The sequence below is a fragment of the Ursus maritimus genome, unplaced genomic scaffold (assembly GCF_017311325.1).
Source record: "Ursus maritimus isolate PB19 unplaced genomic scaffold, ASM1731132v1 scaffold_24, whole genome shotgun sequence".
Lineage (NCBI taxonomy): Eukaryota > Metazoa > Chordata > Mammalia > Carnivora > Ursidae > Ursus > Ursus maritimus.
In genome coordinates, this window is record NW_024424897.1 from 43,787,846 (window position 1) to 43,809,062 (window position 21,217).

General features: G+C 54.4%; 1 protein-coding gene and 1 long non-coding RNA gene across 2 annotated transcripts in view; one reads left to right on the forward strand and one right to left on the reverse strand.

Annotated features, from left to right (window-relative positions):
* RPH3AL (rabphilin 3A like (without C2 domains)) overlaps positions 1-2,326 on the forward strand; it is a 140,716-nt gene extending 138,390 nt beyond the window's left edge. The window contains 1 exon segment of the mRNA XM_040641121.1: positions 1,127-2,326. Coding sequence (XP_040497055.1) covers positions 1,127-1,351 — 225 coding nt within the window. The 3' untranslated portion in view covers positions 1,352-2,326.
* The window catches only part of LOC103667179, a 20,855-nt gene extending 7,071 nt beyond the window's left edge, over positions 1-13,784 (reverse strand). Inside the window, exon 1 of the long non-coding RNA XR_569691.2 lies at positions 13,359-13,784. This is a non-coding gene — a long non-coding RNA (uncharacterized LOC103667179). The remainder of the gene's footprint in view (positions 1-13,358) is intronic.
* Between the last annotated feature and the right edge of the window lie 7,433 nt (positions 13,785-21,217).

A 21,217-nucleotide genomic window follows, 5' to 3' on the forward strand; every position in this document is an offset into this window, starting at 1 on the left:
CCCCCCCCCCCACCGCCCCCGGTGGGTGCGGAAACCAAGGGCAAGAACCCAAGCTCCACCCTGCTGTGCCCACTGTCCCTACCTGGCCAACTTGGGAGCATCATGCAATGGGGGCGGGCAGGGTGAGGGTCCTCAGTTCTGCCCCAAGTCTCCTTCCAGAAAGAAGCCCCAGCTGGACTTGGCCCCTCTGGGCCAGAATCCCCGTGGGCACACGGCGCACGCGCAATCAGCACAGCCGCTGACCTCCCCAGCGGCGGGCGGGAGTCTGTGTGTGCTGGCAGCCCCCCACCGTCCTCCCTCCTCCCCTTTCTCCTGCCTCGATGGTGCCAAGAAGCTACAGGGCAGGGAGCAGCCACAGGTGGGCAGGTCTCTGCGAGAGGGAGGCCCCGTGGCCGTGGCTGTGGAGCAGACCCTCTCCCCTCCTTCTGGCCTCCTGAAGTCCCCCACAGAGGACAGCCTGGAATCCACCACGTTTTAATCCCGGCCCTGCCAGACCATCACAGTCAACCACATGAAACTGCCTTTTTATAGGCCAAAAATAGTTAACTGTTGACATCAATATGACTGAACCTAATATTTGATCTCTCTGCACCCCGTTCCGTTATTGCTAAAGTGGGGATCACATTGTATTCCTCGTGGGGCTGGGGGGAGGGGGAAGTGCAACATTCTGGTGGAGTGCCCACCCTAAGTAGGTCTTCAGCAAATACCCGGTGACGGGAGAGGCCGTGTGGCCCGGGGCATAGAAGGGGCCCCAGGGCATATGAAGGAAGCTGAGGGAAGTTTTATATTCCCATGCCATTTGCTCTTCCTGGTGTCTAAGATGGCCCGTGTTCCTTATCCCGTTTCTACACACACGCTGAAGCACAAGGAGGAGATGCTTTGGTAGCAGTGGTGCGGCGGAACGGGCAGAGCTCCGCCAGAGCGCAGCTGCCCCCCTGCCTGGGGCCCGAGCCCCCCTCCTCCCCGGCGGACCCCTGTTTAGTGGCAGAAAGGGAAGCTGCTTCAGGTGTGGTCTGTTCCAGCAAGGAGCCCGCCTTCCCTGCTGTCACCGAAGGTCAGGCTGTCACTGGGGAGGGACTCGCCTCTGCTCACCGTCTAGTGACCTTTCTTTCCCTCTGCCCTAAAGGCAAAAGGCACACCTGGGCAGTTCCCCGCTGCTGACACGGCCTCCGAAGGCCCCGTCTGCCTGCCCTGGCAGAGACACATTTGGTGCATGGAGCAGACTTTCCAGTGGAAAAGCTCGAGAGAGAAAGCAAGCTGGGAGGGTCTGGTGAGCAGTCTGGAGCCCTCAGCTGGCCAGCCCTGTTGGGACGTGACCTCTGACTCAACAAACCAGTGTTTGGGGGGCTGAGTCTCCTTCCCCCCACTCAGTGCCTTTCTGCCCCCTTCTCTCCTGGGAGCCCCCCCCCCACTCCTACCACAGCCGTCCCACTCAGCCGTGACCTTTATTTATTGTCCTTCCCCTGCCCCCTCCCCCAGTCCACCTCCAAGTTCACTTTAAGTTTGCTCTCGTTGGGTTGGGCCCGAAAGGCCTGCGGACCCACCCTGTGGGGCCCTCCCATATGCACTGCAGTGTCAGAGGGCACTGGGCTGGGCTTTCTCCATATTTGTATTAACGGAATAAGAACCCAGCCCTGAACATTGCCCTTCGAAGCTGAGCTTGGCCCCTAGAGATGAGCGGTGGGTCCTAGAGTGTGTGGGATGAGAGGCTCGCCCACCCTTCCCTTTGCCGAGGGCTCTGGAGCTGGGAGCAGCATCCTGCCTTTGCTCGAGACCAGCTCAGGAGCTGCTGTTGAAACCTGGCCCTGGCTTGGGTTTCTTGGCACCGCCCTGATGGCCTCCCCAGGTTCTGCTCAGCCTCTCCCCAGCCTGTGGATCCGGGAAAGGCTCTGGTGGGTACTGTGAACTCACTCATTGAAGAGCAGCCTTCCGCTGCGTCCCCAGCTGGGGTGCAAGGCTCCCCTAAGCCCGTAATTCACTTCTCTTCAGTAGGTTCAGTTTGGCATGAAAATTAATTAATTCAGAGTGTGAGCAAATGCTTCTGGAAAACCCTTCCCTGAAGACAGAGATTGCGTGAGAGAGAGAGAGAGAGAGAGTGTGTGTGTGTGTGTGTGTGTGTGTTGGTATTGGTGTCCGCATCGCTCCGTCCTGCCACTCTCCCACTGCCCCTCACATCTGGTCCTTGAAGGGCCTGCTCTCTAGGCTCTCAGGCCCCCACCATTAGCATTTTTGCCCTTGCCACTGGCAGATGATGAAAAGACTGACTGTTTCCCTGTGACAAGTTATGCTTCAGAATTGTAACAATAAAGATTAGAATTTGCATTGAGCCAGTGTGTTGATCCAGAGACCACAGTCACTTGTGTTTCTGAGATGCATCGGTAGAGAAATGGGTGGGAAAGAATGTAGTACGTTGATCGCCGGAGCATTCCCTAAGCCACAATGAGAGAAACGAGCCCAATCTCTGTGTGGTAGGGCTCGCGAACCTCGTGTTGAACAGAAAAACAAGGGAACGGAAAAACAATGCTTAGGAAAATTTAAGAATACGTATAAATAACCAGAATGAGTTGTATGAACTTCCATGCACAGATGTGAAAATGCTTGTAAAATGGACAGGGACTTGTGGTTCAATATGGTGGTCTGAACACGTTTGTATTTCCTCTGCCCCCAAAACTGCACCAGGATGACCTGAAGGAATGAAACGGCATAAATTACAAGCCGTAAAGGAGAGGAAGGGGATGGTGGCAGAGAGGAGAGGTCTGAAAATCTTGGAAGACGGATGAGGATACCTTGTTCAGTGCCAGCTTCCCCAGCTCCCCAAAATGTCTACAGGGGAGAGAGCCAGCCATGAACACGCCCATTGGCTTTGCAGAATCTGCCAGCTGCTCAGAACTCGGAGGGACCAGGTGTCCCTAAGGTGGAAGTTAGGATGGGTATGAAAGTAGTATTGGTGGGAAGAAGTTAGATCTTCACGTCCCTTCTCGCAGCCCACACCTCCTTGCCTTACCCTACCTGTACCCAGGTAGACCCTAATAGACCCAGGTTTACTGCTGGCCAAGGGTGGACTAGAAGGATTTGGTACTGGGGACCCCAAGCCCAGGCAAAGGCTGGAGTGAGGCTGCAGTTAATGGAGAGACCCTCTGTCCCCTTCCCCCACTAACAGCTGGCTTATTCTCCATCCACCCTCCCCCAAGGCAAGATGTTCTTCAGCCTGTCAGTGGGGAACTGACTGAAGAGAAAAGATGGACAGATCCTAGTGTTGGACTCCCCCTTCTCTGCCCAGTCACCCCGTGAGGCCCCTGTCCACAAGCCCTGCCCGCGTGCACAGTTCCTAGTAGCTTGGCTCTGTGGCACGCAGCTGGAACAGCCGAAGACGCCAACCGTTGACCAAAACCAACAACCAAAAATAGAGATTCGAATACACAGGAGAAAGAGGTCAGGGAACAACCCTCCGAAGATATTCACCCATGGAATAAGAATGTCATCCATTCATTCATTCATTCATTCATTTTTAGAGAGAGAGAGAAAGACAAAGTGAACAAGTGGGGGGGGAGAGGGAAAATCTTTTTTTTTAAATAAAGATTTATTTATTTATTTTAGAGAGAGAGATTGAGCGAAGGGCCAGAGGGGGAGAGGGAGAGAGAATCCTCAAGCAGACTCCACGCTGAACACAAAGGCTGACTCGGGGCTCGATCTGACGACCCTGAGATCATGACCTGAGCCGAAATCAAGAGATGCTTAACTGACTGAGCCACCCAGGTGCCCCAAGAATGTTATTTTTAAAAAGGAAGTGTTAAAAAAAAAAGTAAAAATAAAAAGGAAGAGTCAAGGCTCTTGAAAATTAAAAATATAATAACAAAATTTTAAAATGCATTAGAGGGGCACCTGGGTGGCTCAGTCGGTTGGCGTCTTGCCTTCGGCTCAGGTCATGATCCCAGGGGACTGGGATGGAGCCCCAGATTGGGCTCCCTGCTCAGCGGGGAGCCTGCTTCTCCTTCTGCCCCTCCCCCTGCTTGTGCTTTCTCTCTCTCTCTCTCTCTCTCTCTCTCAGATAGATAAATAACATCTTTAAAAAATAAATTTAAAAAATAAATAAAAATGCATTAGAAGGGATGGAAGATGAAACCGGAATCTCCCAGAAAGCAAAACACAAGAAGAGATGTAAGCATACGAGGAAAAGGTCAAAAAGCTGGATGACCCCAAGTTAAGATCCATGCAGAGGGTCCAGCGTCCAACTGATAGGCATTTCAAACCAAGAAACAAAGGGGAGAACATTGTTGACGAGCTTACCTCCGTCACCCGAGGTCTTGCTGAAGCAGGCGTCTCGCTCTCCCGGCCCGGGTGAGGGGCTGCGAGTGTACGTCTAACAGGCTGCTGGCTGGGGCCACACTCCGAGGAGCAGCGGTGTCAGCGGGAAGTTAGGGCAGTGCTTGTCACCACTGGCTACTCATTGGAGTTTTACAAGCACATCCACGGGACTAACCCCCCACCCCCAGGGATTCCGGTTTCATCAGTGTGGGGCACAGCCTTGACATCAGGATTCTTTTTTTTTTTTTTTTAAGATTTTATTTATTCATTTGACAGAGATAGAGACAGGCAGCGAAAGAGGGAACACAAGCAGGCGGAGTGGGGGAGGAAGAAGCAGGCTCCCAGCGGAGGAGCCTGATGTGGGGCTCGATCCTAGGACCCTGGGATCACGCCCTGAGCCGAAGGGAGACGCTTAACATCTGAGCCACCCAGGCGCCCCGACGTCAGGATTCTGCAAACCGCCACACAGAGCTCCAGTGTGCTGGCGGAACCAGCGAGCATTTTCATACAGAAGCTCCTCTGGGTGGCTCCAGGGGACACGTACGGACTGTTTAGAGCACTCCCTTTTTATTAGCCAAAAGTTGGGAACAGCGGGCATAGCATCACAGAATAGCTGCATAGGCGGTGATGCGGAGTAGTCAGACAGCGGAACGTGCTGGTGGACGTGAGAGGTCCTCTCCACGTAGGTGACTCTCGTGAACCACCATGAGCAAAGAGACAGATGGCAGAGAAATGCATACTTTGTGACACCATCTATATATAGATTTTGAAACAGGGAGAAATGACATACATTAACATATATTTTATGCAGCGAAAGAATAAAGAAATGCGCAGGAAGGATAAACAACAGACCTCGAGGCACATCTCGAGAAGAGGGGGCCGGCTACGGAGGGGTTTCGACGTGCTGGTAATGTTTTAATGTTACTGATGGATGGATGGTTTTGCAATGTTTATATCGGAGTATTTCACTATATATTATATTTGCATTATTTTTATAGGTCTGAAATCTTTCAAAATAAGATAATTTAAGGAACTATAGCAAGCCTTCTTATCACGAAGTTTCAGGATCCCAGGATTAAAAATCCCAAAGGGAAAAAAGAAAAAAAGCAACAAGTCACATTTAAAATCGGGGATTTTAAATGGCATTGAAATTCTCAAAGCAGATTTTTTTAAAAAACATTTTATTTAGTTATTTATCAATCAGAGAGAGAGAGGGAACACAAGCAGGGGGAGTGGGGGGAGTAGCAGGCTCACTGCTGAGCAAGGAGCCTGATGTGGGATTCGATCCCAGGACCCTGGGATCATGACCTGAGCCAAAGGCAAACGCTTAACTGAGCCACTCAGGCATCCCTCTCAAAGCAGATTTTGAAGTAATATCGTCTGAATTCTGATAGGAAATGCTTTCTAATGTCGATTTGTATCCAGCCAAATCTCAGTGATGATAGAATGAAGATATTTTCAGACATGTGAGTTTTTTAAAAAATTGACCCCCCCTACATTCTTTCTCAGGCAGCTACTAAAGAATGAGCTCCAACCAGACAAGGGAGAAAACCAGGAAAGAGGATAGCGGGGACTGGAAACTGGAGATCCAGCACAGGAGAGGGGCAGAGAGAGTCCCCGGGATGATGGCAGTGACTGTGCGGCTGGGCTAGAGGCCAAGGCCATCCAGCCCAGACTGGAGCGTGAGCGCAGCGGAGGCGTGTAAGGGTATCCAGAAGGATAAGGAGCGTATGCGTGTTGGGGAGAATGTACATGGTATATTTTATACTGGGATATCTAATATGTAATACTGAAAGATCAAGAAATTGAATCAGCATGAAATTTCAGTAGGAAAGTGAATACCCGCAGAGCTGTTAGGGGTTCGAAGGGCTGCCTAGAAAGGGACGTGAGGAGCCGCGGGGGTTGCTGTCCTATATTATAAACTTCGGAGGATGGTTGCCCTTATTTCAGCTATATACTATATCACAATTCTAACACTGAGCTCTTTCGAAAGGAAAAAAAAAAACATATCAAACTCAGGATAAACCCACAGGGTAGGAGTGAGAATCCTGAGGTCATAGCAGGCGAGGGAGAGGTGAGGAACTGCTGGGTGGAGAAAATACAAACTGGGAGGTATCTATACCCAGATACCGTCTGTAAGGGCTGTTGCCCCTGCTTCCCGGCTGTAAGCTACCTCTGCGGTAGAAGGAATCCCCCTTGGGGCGCTGGGTGGCTCAGCCGTTAAGCATCTGCCTTCGGCTCAGGTCATGACTCCAGCGTCCTGGGATCGAGTCCTGCATTGGGCTCCCTGCTCAGCAGGAAGCCTGCTTCTCCTCTCCCACTCCCCCGTTTGTGCTCCCTCTCCCGCTGTCTCTCTCTCTGTGTCAAATAAATAAATAAAATCTTAAAAAAAAAATTAAGGAATCCCCCTTAAACCTGTCAGACCTGCTGCAGCACAGGCCCGCAGACTCAGCCCCTGCCGGACCCCCATGCCAGAGCCAGACCCAGTCCCGGGGAGGGAGTCGATCCCGCAGTCGCCAGGATAAACTCCAAATGCGTTTCCCAAAGACATGCCACAGGGTGGATGACGCTCTGAAGCAGTTTCCTCTTGAGTTAATCCTGGACCCCTCAGCTTTAGGCTGGAGATGGAATATGGATGTCCCCCCAAGGGGTCTGGGAGCTGCCGGGAGTCAAGGGTTCTTTGTGGGCTGGCCTGGGAACCAAGAAATCCTTTTTTTACAAAAATGCTTTTTGAGTCTCAAGCAGACAAACTTACAAATTAAGTTTTGGAGCTGAGCCTTTCATGGCAGGGGGTGGAGAATGTTGTGTCATCTGCAAAAATCAGGGAGTACAGACATGACCTGATTGGTCCCGAATACTAGATAACCCAAGTAGTCCCTAAAAGAGATAGCAGGTGGAGAGCTCATAAAGTTTGGACACCTCATGTCAAACCCCAGCTCTACCACTTAGTGCCTGAAATTATGGGTACATCTCTGTGCCTCAGTTTCCTCAACTATAAAATGGGATAGTACTTCCTTCACAGGACTATTGTGGAAATTCAAAACCTGGAAGCACGTGTAAAACTCCTACCACTGCTATTAGTTATGACTCCCGTAGAACTCAGATGTGGCGCTTGCCTCCGAAGATGTTCAGATGACGTGAGAACATGAGCCTGGGGGGTTCAGTCGGTTAAGCATCTGCCTTCAGCTCAGGTCATGATCCCGAGTCCTGGGATCGAGCCCCAAGTCAGGCCCCCTACTCAGCAGGGAGTCTGCTTCTGTCTCTCCCTCTGCCTCTCCCCGCCCTCCCGACTTGTGTGCTCTCTCTAAAATAAATAAATGAAATCTTAAAAAAAAAAAATCATGCCACCATCTGGTGAATCAGTCACCTGCTATCAGCTTTAGGGACCTTCACTCACCTATGAGGCAGATATTTCTATTGTTCCCATTTTACAGAAGAGGAGACGGAGACCCAGAGGGGTCAAAAGAGCCCATATTGGAATGCAGGGCAGCTGGATGCCAAATACCATGTTCAGGGGAGGGTGGGGTGTGCCGGTGAATCAGGATTCCGAGGGCAGGGGAGCCAAGCGCAGGTAGAAGGGCCGCTGGGCTACGTCATCCGCACGGATCCAAGCTTGTAGATCAACAGGGCAAAGTCAGCCCCTCGTCCCACTGGGACATTTTCCCACTGCTAATCTAAGAAGCGAGAATAAGGCTCAGGCACTGCCCAGAGATTTTGCCCCCACGTTGGACGCTGTCTTGTGCCCATAGCCCTGTGGGGCTGAGAACACCAGGTGTTCTCGTGAATCTTCCCTCATCGGGACACCCAGGGTGCGTTCAGTGAAGTGGCTTTTCAGGCCACAGAGTATAGGCAGTTGCAGGGGTGGATTTGGCTGAGAGGGTTTCCAAGAGCTTCCATCCATCAAGTAGCTTCTCAGGGTCTTTGGCATGAGGATCTGTCTGGACTGCCCTGCAGCTCCTCCAAGGGCTATGGGAGCTGTACCTGAACTTGGCCCCTGAACTCCAGGAGGGCGAGCTGCCATTCCCCAGCCCCCGGCACAACTCACCAGCCTACAACCATCTTGTCTTCCCATGCCACCTGCCTTTCTTTTTTTTTTTTTTAAGATTTTATTTATTTGAGAGAGAGAGTGCATGTGTGCAAGAGAGAGAGAGAGAGAGGATGAGCGGGGGGAAGGGCAGAGGGAGAGGGAGAAGCGGACTTCCCACTGAGCAGGGAGCCTGATGCGGGGCTCGATCCCAGGACCAAGATCATGACCTGAGCTGAAGGCAGACGCTTAACCGACAGAGCCACCCAGGCGTCCCGCCACCTGCGTTTCTTTCCTCTTTTTCTTTATTTTTTCTTATCGTGGCACAGTACACAAAAGCTCATCATTTTAGTGATTTTTGGGTGTGCAGTTCAGTGACATTAGCCACCCTTACAGAGTCGTGTAGCCGTCACACCGTCCACCTCCCGAACCGTGCCATCACTCCGGACCGAACTCCACACCCGCGAAGCAAACTCCCCGTCCTCGCTCCCCAGCCCCGGGTAGCCAGCGTTCTTGTCTCTTAGGAACGCCGTTCCTAGGGACCTCGTATACGTGGAATCGGACGGTATTTGTTCTCTTGTATCTGGCTTATTTTACTTCGTGTAATGTTTTCGAGGTCCGTCCACGGTGTAGCCTGTGGTTCAGAATTTCCTTCCACTTTATGGCCGAGAAACGAATCCCAGTTATAAGCCCTCCCATCGTACAGATAGATCACATGGTTTACCCAATTATCTGTTCCGGGACATGATTTCCAGCTTTGGGCTATTGTGAATAACGCCGCTAGGAACGCGGGGGTCCGACCATCTGTTCGAGACCCTGCCTTAGCTCCTCGGGGCAGACGCCCAGACGTGGGATCGCTGGCGCACGTGGGGGGTCGCCGGGGCTGAGGAATCGCCAGTCTGTGCACCGACCGCAGCTGCAGCCCGCTGCCCGCGGTGCTCGGGGCACCCTTCCTTCTGAAGCACAGGCTCCGCTCTGGCGTCTTTGCCCCTGGGGCTCCTGGGCCGGGGAACGGCGGGCACCCAGGGGCCCCAGCCATTCCCAAATGGCTTGGCCCACACATGGTCCGTGAGGTCACACAGGGCCCCACGCTCAGTTCAATGCTCTGTTGTCACGGTCTTGAAATTCTGAATAATTTTGAACAAGGGCCCATATTCTCACTCTGCACTGGGCACGCACTCTGTGAGTGTGGCCAGCCCCTCCGTCAAGGCCTGCTAAAGGGAGTCCCTCAGCTCTCCACCTGGGCTGGAGGCCAGAGCCCCTGACCGTGAACGCGGGACAGAGGTCCTCATCCTGGCCCTATGGCCGGCTCTCTGCCTTTTCACTCGCTGTCTGTGAGACGGGGGAACAGAACTAAATAGAGAGTTTTCTAATTGTGTCCCCCAGAGCCTCCTGGGGTGGGGGTGGGGGCACAGGAAGTCCCAGGTGGCACTTTGGGACCCATGCCCACCCCTACTGCCAACGTAGGGGCTTCCCTTTGACCTATTCTCTCTGCTTCGTTCACACCAGGAAGGAGGCAGAGGTGGCTAGAAAGTGACCTGTCTGGACCCCCCACCGCAGGGGTGCTGCCCACCCAAGCACTCTGCCCCTCGGGCGGGAGGAGAAGCCTCCAACATGAGGCTACCAGGTGGAGGGCCCACCTGTGGGAGAGGTGCCCCAGGTACCAGCCAGAACCCCTTGCCAGGGGAGATAGACACCAAACACACACACACACACACACACACACACACACACACACGTGCACACAGACACAGAAAGATGCGACAATTTACAAACCGCGTGACCAGTTGGTTCAAATTGCTCATCCAAAGTGCCAGCAAAGGCTTTTCTGCACGGGAGACGGGTGCGACCAAAGGAAAACCCAGCGCTGGCCTTCCCCAGGCGGCTACCAGACAGACATAGGCAGAGGCCCTGGAAGGGCTGTTCCCTGCAGAGAAGGGCCTCGAAGCTCAGTCTCCTCGTCCCTGGCCCTTCCCCAGCAGCTGGCGCAAGGCTCCGCAGACAGCCAGGGCTCTGACCTGCACGCGCCCAGCCCCACCCCCCGGGCTGCCTGTGCAGAAGGTCAAGGACAGCGTGGTCAGCCCGTCGGTACCCGGAGATGGGGAGGGGAGAGGGCGGGCAGGTGGGAGGGGAGAGGAGAGGTGGGTGGCAGCTGGAAGAGCCCCGGGAGACCGGGACAAGCTGCCCCCTCATCTTCAGCCAGACAGGTGAGCTCTGAGCAGACCCCAGGATGTCTGCAGCTTCCTCGGTGCCGATTACTGGAGAAATAATTCGGCGTGCTCACCCCCTGCCTCTCCGCAGACACTCTTTGGGGACATTTTAGTCTGACTGTGCCTGCTGAGCCTCTCCCCCACCCCCCTCCCTTCTGACTGCCGCTCTCCACCTCTGTCCGGCTCATTCACCGTTCCTGGGGGAAGGGGAACAGAAGGCTGGGTGTTGACATCCTGCCATGGCCCCCTGCCCCCAAGCTCCGGACCCAGCCCGGGCTCTGCTTCCAGATGGGGTGGGGGGCAGGGCTGGGTTCCCTAGCGTCCGTCCAGCCCACCGGCTCCTTCAAGGCAGAGGCCGTGTCGTATTCATCTTTGGTTAGCTGTCAAGAGTTACTGCCCGATTGCTAGATGGCTAGCCGGGCAAGTGGATGAGTGGGCAGACAGGGAGGAGGGAGGGACGGAGGGACGGAGGGACGGAACAGGGCTTTCCAAGTCTAAACAGATGACTCAGCACCGGTCCCTGGGAAGCACAGCTGCTAATATCTGGGCGGTTGGCCCCGCAAGTCCTCCTGGGGAGGAACTGTCTTTGTTTAGGAAAATACTTTCAGGGCACCTGGATAGCTCAGTGGGGCGCCTGGGTGGCTCAGTCATCAGGCGTCTGCCTTTGGCTCAGGGCGTGATCCCAGGGTCCTGGGATGGAGCCCCACATCAGACTCCCTGCTCGGAGGGAAGCCTGCTCTCCCTCTCCCACTCCCCCTGCTTGTGTTCCCTCTCTCGCTGTGTCTCTCTCTGTCAAATAAATAAAATCTTAAAAAAAAAATACTTTTAAAGGCTGATCACAGATGATCGCAAGAACACACTTCACCAGGGGACCAAGGCCACACAAAAGAGATCAGAAGTGAACAGGTCTTCAGAGAAGGGAGAGAGGTCAGAGACTGAAACCAAAGAGATAGGGATCCCTGACTGCAGCCCCCGCCGCCCCCCACATGGCCACATGTCCCCCAGGGGTGGCGGAAGCACTAGGGTGCCACGTCCCGTTGGGTTGGGTGCCGTTGGCACCACCGCGAGGGAAGCCACTCCTCACCCCACCCTGACTGTCCCCAGGGTCACCTGCACGCCCAGATGCTTATGCAGATCAATTTCCTGAGGAAGGGCCTGAATTTCACATCTGAATCTCTGTGGTTCAGAAGCTTGAATATGGGAACTTAAGTCCGCCCCCCACAGGGAGTTAACTCAGCCAAAGCCAGACCCAGAGCCAGAGTGAGCCGACGCTCAGGATTGGCAGGAACCTTAGCGAAGGCTTTGGCCTTCCCCAGGGCTCTGAGGCCTGCCGTCCTGGATCTGAGGAGCGTGGAGACCACAGCCAGCGTGACCGCCCATGCCAGTCTCCCCACAACTCAGGGGTTTCCCAGGATGCAGGATGAAAGCGCCCAAACCAGCAAAGACCCCGGGCCAACTGGGAAGAAACAGCTGGCATGTGGGTCACACGTACCGCAGCTGGCAGCGAACCCAGACTCTTCACACGCAGCCCCTCCCTTGGTCCTCCCGACCCTGGGAGGAAGGCATTATTGCTCCCAGTCCGCAGATGAAAGAACAAGGCTGGGAGAGGGTGAGCAATGTACAGATGCTCACACAGCAGGGGCAGAGCACGGGCTTGCGCCCGAGACCCCAGCGGCGTGGCGCGTCCACAGTCTCCCGACGATGCTCAGCTTGGGAACCTGCAATCCGCAGCCTCAAGCAGCCTCACTCCGCGCCCAGGACCAGGGCCACCGTCTCATTTTCTGGAACCATCCCCATTCCTGCCAGTGGCTCTGCCTTCCTTGGGCCCCCCAGCTGTAGATCCCAGAAGGCCTCTGCCACCCGCAGCCGTCGGCCGGCAGGCCCTGTGGAACTCCACCACGCGCACCCCTCTGCCCCCTGCTTCCTGCCCTGGCTTGTATCGCAGCCCGTCCCCACTGTATGCCACGTGCCGTCCCCCCTGACGGCAGCACCTCCTTCATCCACCGCACGCGTGGGAAGCAGCATGCCCCGCCCAGCCCAGGGATTTCCAAGCTGGGAATTCAAACAGCAAGGCACGGAATAGGCTCAAACAGAGTCGGCTAATGGAAATAACAAGATGATAAATTATCCTTATACCCTGCTTGACTCAGAAAACACTGTGATCACAGTAGAAATTGGAGGTGTCAGAGCTGGTATCTGGGGAAAGAGAAATGAAAGCGTTCTCCTTTCTGCTGTCAGTACAGCCCCAGGAGTGGGAGAGAATGTGAGGTCAATCCCAGGCCTGGCACACGGCTGCCCCGAGCAGGCGTGTCCTCCCTGGAAGCCCCAAGCAGGGGAACCTGCCACCAGCTGGCTGAAGAGGCTGGGAAGTCAAGGGCAGAAAGCCCAGGCCCTGGAGATAGGCAACGCTGTGTTCTCTTCTCAGCTCTGGCACAAGCTGGCTGTGTGATCCTAGGCAGATAACTTAACCCCTCTGAGCTCAGTCTCCTGGAGATAACAGCAGTGAGGATTACATGAAATGGTGTTTTGCACATGCTTCAAACATTGCCTCGGTCATGGGAACGGCAGTGAATGCCCTGACTTTCTGGCTATGCCCACTCCCCAGGATCAGAGGGGGCACAGAGTAGCTACCAGGCTGTGGGGGCAAGCTCCAGCAGGGGAGGACAGAAAGCACAATTGGATCCATGATCCTGGGGTACCAGGCCCGCCCGAGGGCCAGCTCCCAGACAGAAGCTGTGCCCGTGTCCAACACTGCTAATTCACAGGGTGGGGGAGGGGTGCCCAGACCGAGCCCGCCTCCCACCAGCTGAGGCACTCACCCTGCGGTGCGCTCCGCTCTCTCGCTCTCTCGGAAGCTTCCAGACAACCGAAGTTCATCCTTTCCCTTGTCAGTTTGGTCTTGTTGTGGTTTTATGATCGCTTTTTAGCCAGTGTGATGGAAATCTTCCTGAGACGTATCAGGAGAAACCTTTTTCTTCAGATCAACATTTCAGTGTGTTGTCAATTTTGCGTGACTACTTGGGGTGCTGTGGAAAGGAGACCTCTCTGCCCCCACACTAAATGACCCTGGGCTGTTGGGGCGGAGTCCTTTCCCCTGAATGCTCGGGTTAGCCGGCCAGCCCCCCACAGTCCTCCCAGCCGCCCTTGGGCCCTGCTGCCCCCTGCCCCCAGGGCTGGTGCAAGCGAGATAAACAAGCTTTACGAGATCGTTGTTCTTAATTTGCAGTGAGGCCGAAGCTTGGGCTCCGAACTGAGCTCTGTTCTAAAGACTTTTTTTTTTTTTTTTTTTACTGTTCAGAGGCCTTTGATTTCTTCCCTTCTCCAGAACTGGCTGAGTTCCCGGGGTTGAGGTTGCCTTGAAGTCTGACTGCTGAAGGAGAGAAAGAGTTTCCGTCCATTTTGTTGTTAACTCAATCCAGAGTCTGAGATGGTAACATAAAAATTGCAAACATCCGGGACAGCCTTTCCTCAACTAGGTTGTTTTGGCAAATACAGATATGAAACCGGGGAGGACAGATACAAAAGAAGTCCCAATTTCAGGCTGAGGTATGCCAAGTGGAGGTCACCCCAAAGAGGCCCAAACTTAAGGGGGGGGCACAAGCCAGAAAAATTTCCCCAGATCTGGGGATTGGCATGCAGTTGCCCACGTTTTAATTTTGCCGAGTTAAGAATATAAAATCATAGCCACCGTATAAGATCACTCTCATTTCAGAAAAAAAGGGAAAAGAATCAAGAAAAAGGCCATCTTTTTCAAATTAAGTGGATTTAACTTTGGAAGAAACAACAGACTATGTGGTCCTCTGCCTTTCCTCTTTTGCATGGCTGGGGAAAACCTTCATCACGAGCCTGTCAGCTGACCAGCTTTTGCAAACCCCCAAGCAGGATCAAGACTTGGGAGCTGGATGCCAGAACTCCTGGGTCCGGGTCCGGGGCAGCCCCCGTGCTGTTGCATGGGAGGGGGCTGGGTATTCCCGGGCTGCTGGAGCAGAGACACAGCCTGGCTTTGCATCCGGAGCTCTTGTTAGTTGTAGGATTCTGCAGAAGACCCGTGTGCCTCAGTTTCCCATCTAAAATGGCAGCCGTGACCATGCACACCTCGTGGGCCCGAGACGAGGCCACGTATCTGGTACCCAGTGCTTGCTCACTCCGTGTTTGCTGGTGCTTTTTTAATGGGGCTCCCACAGTTCCCTGCGGGTCTGTGTATGTTCAAATGAGTCCAGGTGATGAAGTTGGGGAATATACGGGAGGTTCAGTGGGGTGGAGTCCAGAGCCGACGACCGAGAAAGAATTCTTGAGGCATCTTTGGTGCAAGATGGTGGTTTATTAAAGCACGGGGACAGGACCCGTGGGCAGAAAGAGCTGCTGCCCCGGGGTTGTGAGGAATGGCCCATTGTGTACCCTCAAGTTGGGAGGGGGTTAGGGATAGCGTAAGTCTCTAAGGAATTTTGGAAGCAAGGTCTCCAGGACCTTGAGGGGGCTAGCTACTGTCAGGGAAAGGTCATTTATTACTGTCTAATAAAACCTGAGACCCTTCAGATGTATATGGGTGGGCCGTATGCTTGGGGGATGATTGCCAACATGTATCTTGGGGGGTTAGAGATAAAGGAAGTTTCCAAAGGAATTTTTATACGTTAAAGTAGACTTACAGGGTCTTGGTGGAGGGGAGGGGGTCAGGCTAGGATGCCTTTTGCCGCCAGCAAAGTATTAACATCGAGGCAGCTCAGTTCCTAGAGGAATGTCACCCTGCCTGTTTCAAGGACTTGTCAATGGGCTGAGGTAGTAAGGACTGTTTCTTTGTCCTTTAGGGCAGCCAGGAGTGCCTGAGGAATGTCACATACATCCCATGGCAGGGGGGTGGGGGGGGTTGCAGGGTGTCAGCTTCTGCTTTGTCCTCAGCTTGCCTTCCATTCCCTCATCGCAGGGATGGAGTAATCTTTGGGGACAGGAAGCATCCAGGCCAGGGAGCACAGACACGGTGGATTGGACCCCTGGCGACACAAGGCTGGGCTGGCCCTATGGCTCCAGTGGCTCGGAGAAGTCTCCAGAGATCACACCCAGCTCCATTTCCCCAGGCACTGAAACTTTATTTAACAAAGGCCCTCAGCAGGCACGGGGGCAGAAGAGGGGGCTGTGGGTACAGAGGTGGGGCTGAAACCCCCACTCCCGCCACACACACACAAACACTCTGACGGTCTCTGCCCGCTGAGCGCCAGAGCACCTCTGAACACTGACTGTGGTCAGTTGAGCGTATATACAGTGCGCACGTGTGCGTGTGAGTGTGTGTGTGAGCATGGGGGTGAGCAGATGTGTGCACACGCATGTCTGCACGTGTGGTCATGTGTACAAGTGCTGGTGTGCACGCACAGACGCCGGTATATACGCATGTCTGTGGTGTATGCATGAGCACAATAAAATTTAAAAATTGGTTCTGAGTTCTCTCTCTCTCCCTTTCCACCCATTCTCCCCTTCCTTTTTCTCCCTTTCTCCCTTTCCAGTAATAAAAAAAGACAAGCTGCAGAGGGGACAAGAGGGCCAGGGGACCTGGGAGTGACACGGACCAGCGTTGAACCCCAGCTCTGCCAGTTCCCACCCCAAGGCTCAGGGTCCCATCTGTGGGATTAAAGCGTTTGCCTGCCAGGCCGTCGGGCAGGCAAGCACAAGCATTCAGGGCAGCCCCTCCGCGGGACTGGGGTGTTGCAGGCTCTGGGTTACAGCCCGTCTGTAGGTGTCTGGCAGGGTGAGTGTGGGCCGTTTCTCCCCCGGTCTGCGCCCTGTGCCACTGTCTCTTGCAGGGGCCGTGAGGGCTGCGTGAGTGATGTATGGATCGCTCTCAGACCGGTGCTTGGCACACAGTGGGAGCTTTATGGCGGCAGCTATTAAAATGTGTATCAAGAAGCATTTAGAGAAAAGAAAAGCATTTCAGAGAAAGAAAAAACAAAAAGCATTGAGACTTCAGGACGGATGGAACTGTTCTAAAACTGGATTGTGCTGAGGTTTTGCCACCCCACGAACCCACTAAAAATCACTATGTCGTACACTTAAAACGGGTAAGTTTAAAGGGTGTAAACGATACCTCAATAAAGCTGGGTGTTTTAAATAAAGCATTCAGAGCCGAGTTGCAGAATAATACACACAGTATTGGTGCCATTTATCAAAAGTTTTAAACTGCATAAAACAATACTTCTCTAATACGAATAAGCGTAGTAGAAATAGCAAAGGCGGGGGGGGGGTGGTGCACGTGGGCGGCGTGACTGTGCTCGCCCCCGGGCTGGGCACCGGACTCAAAAGGGGAAAGTTTTATCTGCGATATTTTGCCATATTGACATGTCACTTCCTTATTTGGCGAATTCTGGGCTGAAATGCGATTATGCATCGCTTTAGGCAATTTTCAAGGTTATAGCTCACTTTTTTTAAGTTAAAAACCCTCTCAAAAAAAAAGATGAAAATGTTCTTTTTGTTGAGGATGTTTTGGGGTTTGTTATGTTAATCTCTATACTCTTACGTATTGAAGTTCAAAATAGTCACACAAGATAATGGCCTGCCTTGCGGCTGGGGTGAGGGGTGTAGAGGGTAATGAGCCTCCTCTGGGACCACAGACTGAAGCGATGGGGCGGCAGGGCCTGGAGCGTTGCCTTGGTCCTCCCTCCTCAACCAAGGTGGCCCTGGGGCTGCCTTGGCCATCCTCAGTCCCCGTGGTGACAGCTGGGCTGCAGCGGCCCCTCGGCCTGCCTCCGCCCCCCCGCCCCCCAGCTTCCAGACGCCCTGAGCGCTGGCAGACAGTTGGCCAAGGGGCCTCAGACAGCCTCCCTGATTTACCAGGCTCCCCACGTCTCCCGGCTGGTGGATGACCTGTGCTTTCCCTCTCTCCTCCCTCTAAATGCTTCTGTCTGCCAGGCCACCCGCCCGGGGTGGGAGCACCGGCAGGGCCTCTGCTGGCCTTCCCTGCCTGCTTCCACCCTGCTGCCCTGCCTGTAACCCCGAGTTCTCGCCCACAGCCAGAACGGGGCCTGCTTGGCCTGGGCTGCCTTGGTGCTCAGATCCCCCCTCTTCGACCACTGTGAACTGAGCTCCACCAGCCGGGCCAGGCTCACGGAGCTGGATCCCTGCCCCTAGGGAGCTCCCTGATGAGAAACAACAAACAGGACCTGAACAGCGCGCGTGGTGGGGTTGTCAGGCCTCTCTGGGAGCCGACATCCAAAGGGTGACAATGCGCCACCCATGGAGTGATTTGGTGCAAGAATATTTTGGAAAAGGAGCTGGCTAGGGACCCCTGGGTGGCTCAGTCGGTTAAGCGACTGACTTCGGCTCAGGTCATGATCTCTAGGTCCTGGGACGGAGTCCCATGTGGGGTGACCACTCAGCGTGGAGTCCGCTTGTCCTTCTGCCCCTCCCCCTGCCCGTGGCGTGCGCATGCGCTCTCTCTCTCAAATAAATAAAATAAAATAAAAGAAAGAAAGAAAGAAAGAAAGAAAGAAAGAAAGAAAGAAAGAAAGAAAGAAAAGGAGCTGGCTGGTAAAAAGGCTCTGTGGCAAGCCCATGCATATGTTCAGGGACCAGCGACAAGGTGAGGTAGGGAGCCTCGGGGCCTATCCCTGACACGAAGTTACTGGATGACCTTGGACTGGTCGGATCACCTCTCAGGACCTCGCTTTCCGTGTTACTAAGATGTTCTAGGCTTGCGAAAGTCCTGCCTGCCGCCGACTGCAGAACCCTGGGAACATGGGTGATTCCCAGGCCCCACTCCGGGCCTGCAGCCGGGGCTCCCTGGGCGTGAGTCCTGAGAATCTCCCAGGGGGTTCAAAGTCACCTTGAGTAAGACCCCACACCTCGAGGGCCACAAAGATGGAGCAGTCTCCCCCAGGTCCTCAAGAAATTTGACACTGTGGGGAGACAGACTCTCAAACTAAAGTCCCCAGCTGTGTGACAAGCCCCGTCACAGACACGGCCACAAGGGGGTATTGTGGGAAGACCCCGCCGAGCAGGGCGCGGAGGGCAGTGCAGGAGCGAACTGGCCAGTCGGGTAGGGGGAAGGCAGCCTGCAGAGGCGCAGGGCCGCACCATTGGGGGTGTTTGGGCACCAGCCCGTGCAGCGGGAGAGGAGCTGGAGGAACCCTTCGCTGTCCCCGACTCTCTGACTCCAAATACAGAGGCCGCCAAGGGCTCCACACACTTGCCCAGAGGCAGGCAGAACCCAAGGGTTGGCAGCATCCAGGGGCGGTGTGACACTCAGCAGGGCATCAGGCCTTCACTCCCCACCCCTATGGACCCCCCTGACCCCCGAAGCTGCAGCCAGCTCAACCACAAACAGTTCTGCAAACAGCCACACTCTCCCACCCCGGCTTTAGTGTGGACCGTGTCCCCTGCAAGGACCCCGGCCCCCCCTCCTCCGCCTTTGCTGGGCTCTTTCTCAGCCTTGGGTTTCAGGGACCCAGAAGGCAGGGCAGGGGGGGCAGAGCTGCCACTGCTAACCCCACTCCCCCACCCAGACCCTGGGCTCTCTGAGGAGGGCTGGGGGTGAGCCCCAGGGAGCGTGGGCCCCGGGGCACTTGACCCATGAATGGGGAGGATGGACCCAGAGCTGGCAAATACCAGAGAGGATGTTAAGCAAAGCTCAGCCAGACTCAACACACCCTCACACACCCGCAAAGAGCTGTGCTCTGTCATCTTCAGCTTAAATGTGTGTGGCCAACTTGGATTGTCAATGGGAGTTGGGGGAACAGTCACTGTCACAGCAGGGGTGACAGGGCTGAGCACATCGGGGCTGGCCATGGTCAAGGGCATAGATTCTGGAGCCAAACCGCCTGGGCTCGATTGTTGGTTCTGGCTCTTTCTAGTTGAGGCCTTGGGCAATTGACTCAACCTCATGTACTTAATGAAAACTATTTTATTGAGATAATTACATGTTTCTATCAATGCGCAGTAAGAACTATAACCAGCACGCTGATTTCCGTCACAGATTCTGTTGTTCAGACAAAGCTAAGCAGAATATTTAAAGCAGTTTTGAAGCAAGTTGATTTGTAAAGAAAAATATAAAGGATGGGACAGTCGAGAGGCCGGCCCCTAAGCCCTTAGGGAATGCCAGTTTAGGGGCCTGCTTGGCTCTGCTTTGGGCTTTCACAGGGGGCCCATGGTTTCCAAACTGTTCTTCAGACCCCGGGGCCCCCGGAGGGCTGGGGCAGGTGGAGATGGCCTCTCGGCGACAGAGTGCTCAGGAGCAGCAGGGAACCATGAAGGAAGCTACTCTGCCCTGGGAGCGAGGCACCCCCACATCTGGGTCTGACCCCCGCGCCCTGTCTGCGCTGCGGATGTGGTTTAGGACCTAGCGTGGCCACAGGGCATGGCAGGGCCGGCGTGGGTGTGGCCGTGGGGGAGGGTGGCTGGCACTGGAGGGGTCCAGGACCGGGTCGGTTGTGTTGGCCGGCAGAGGCATCAGCAGCCGCCAGCGTGACGGGGAGGATCGTGTGCGTCGACGGGGGCCGGGGTCCAGCATGGTGGTAGGAGCCCCAGAGGGATTTGGGGGGACCCCGCTGCCAAGGGGCGGAGGAGGGTGGCGAAACGGTGGGGGAGGCCCAGGTCATCAGAAGTCTTGCTTACAGAGAAGCAGGGCTGTCTGAGACAGAGGGACAGGGCGGAGAGGGACCAGCAGTGGGAGGAAGCGGGCATCTGGGGAAACTCAGAGGTGCCCCCAGGGCAATGGAAGGCAAGGCCTCAGGAGCTGCCCCCTCTGCCCGCTGGAGGACCCGGGAAGTCCGAGCGTCCTCCCGTGGAGAGTCCTGCCTCGGTGGGTCCAGGGGCTGGCTCCTGGCTCCCACGATCCCAGCCACGGAGCCAGGATTAGGACTTGCCTGGGGGGCTGGAAACACAGACAGCGACTTTTTAAATCACGGTAATTTTTTGCTGAGGTACGACTGACATGTATTCGTGTAGGCGTGCAACATCATGATTCGGTGTCAGCGCACACTGCCGGGCGACCAACACGGTAAGTCTAGGTAACACCACCGGCACAGACAGTTATCGCTCTTCTCATGATGAGAACTTCTAGGATCTGCTCTCGGGACAGCAGGTGGCTCAGTCAGTTAAGCATCTGACTCTTGATCTCAGCTCCGCTCTTGACCTCAGGGTTGTGGGTTCAAGTCCCACGTTGGCGTCTACTTAAAAAAAAAAGACCTACTCTCTTAGCATTATTTTTTTCTAATGGTGCAATTAAAAACTTCTTTACGTTGTGGGCTTATTTTTTCCTACTTTTTAAATTGTGGTACAATATAATAACATAAAACCTGCCGTGCTCTCCGTTTTTAAATGTACGATCAGTGGGTTAAGTACATTCACAATGTTGTACAAGCATCAGCGCTACCTATTTCCAGAACGTTTTCATCTTCCCAAAGAGAAACTCCATAGTCATTAAATAATAACCCCCCAAGCCTCTGGTAAGTTCTATCTACTTTCAGTCTCTCTTAATTCACCTATTCCAGGCTGATTTTGTTTTAATTGGTAATACATGTATGTAGTGAAAATGCAGAGCAGAAAAGTTTCCCTGTCCCCTGATTCCCTTCCCAGATGAACCATTTTTTTAAAGAGTTCATTTAGGGGCGCCTGGGTGGCTCAGTCACTTAAGCGTCTGCCTTCGGCTCAGGGCGTGATCCCAGGATCCTGGGATCGAGCCCCACATCAGGCTCCC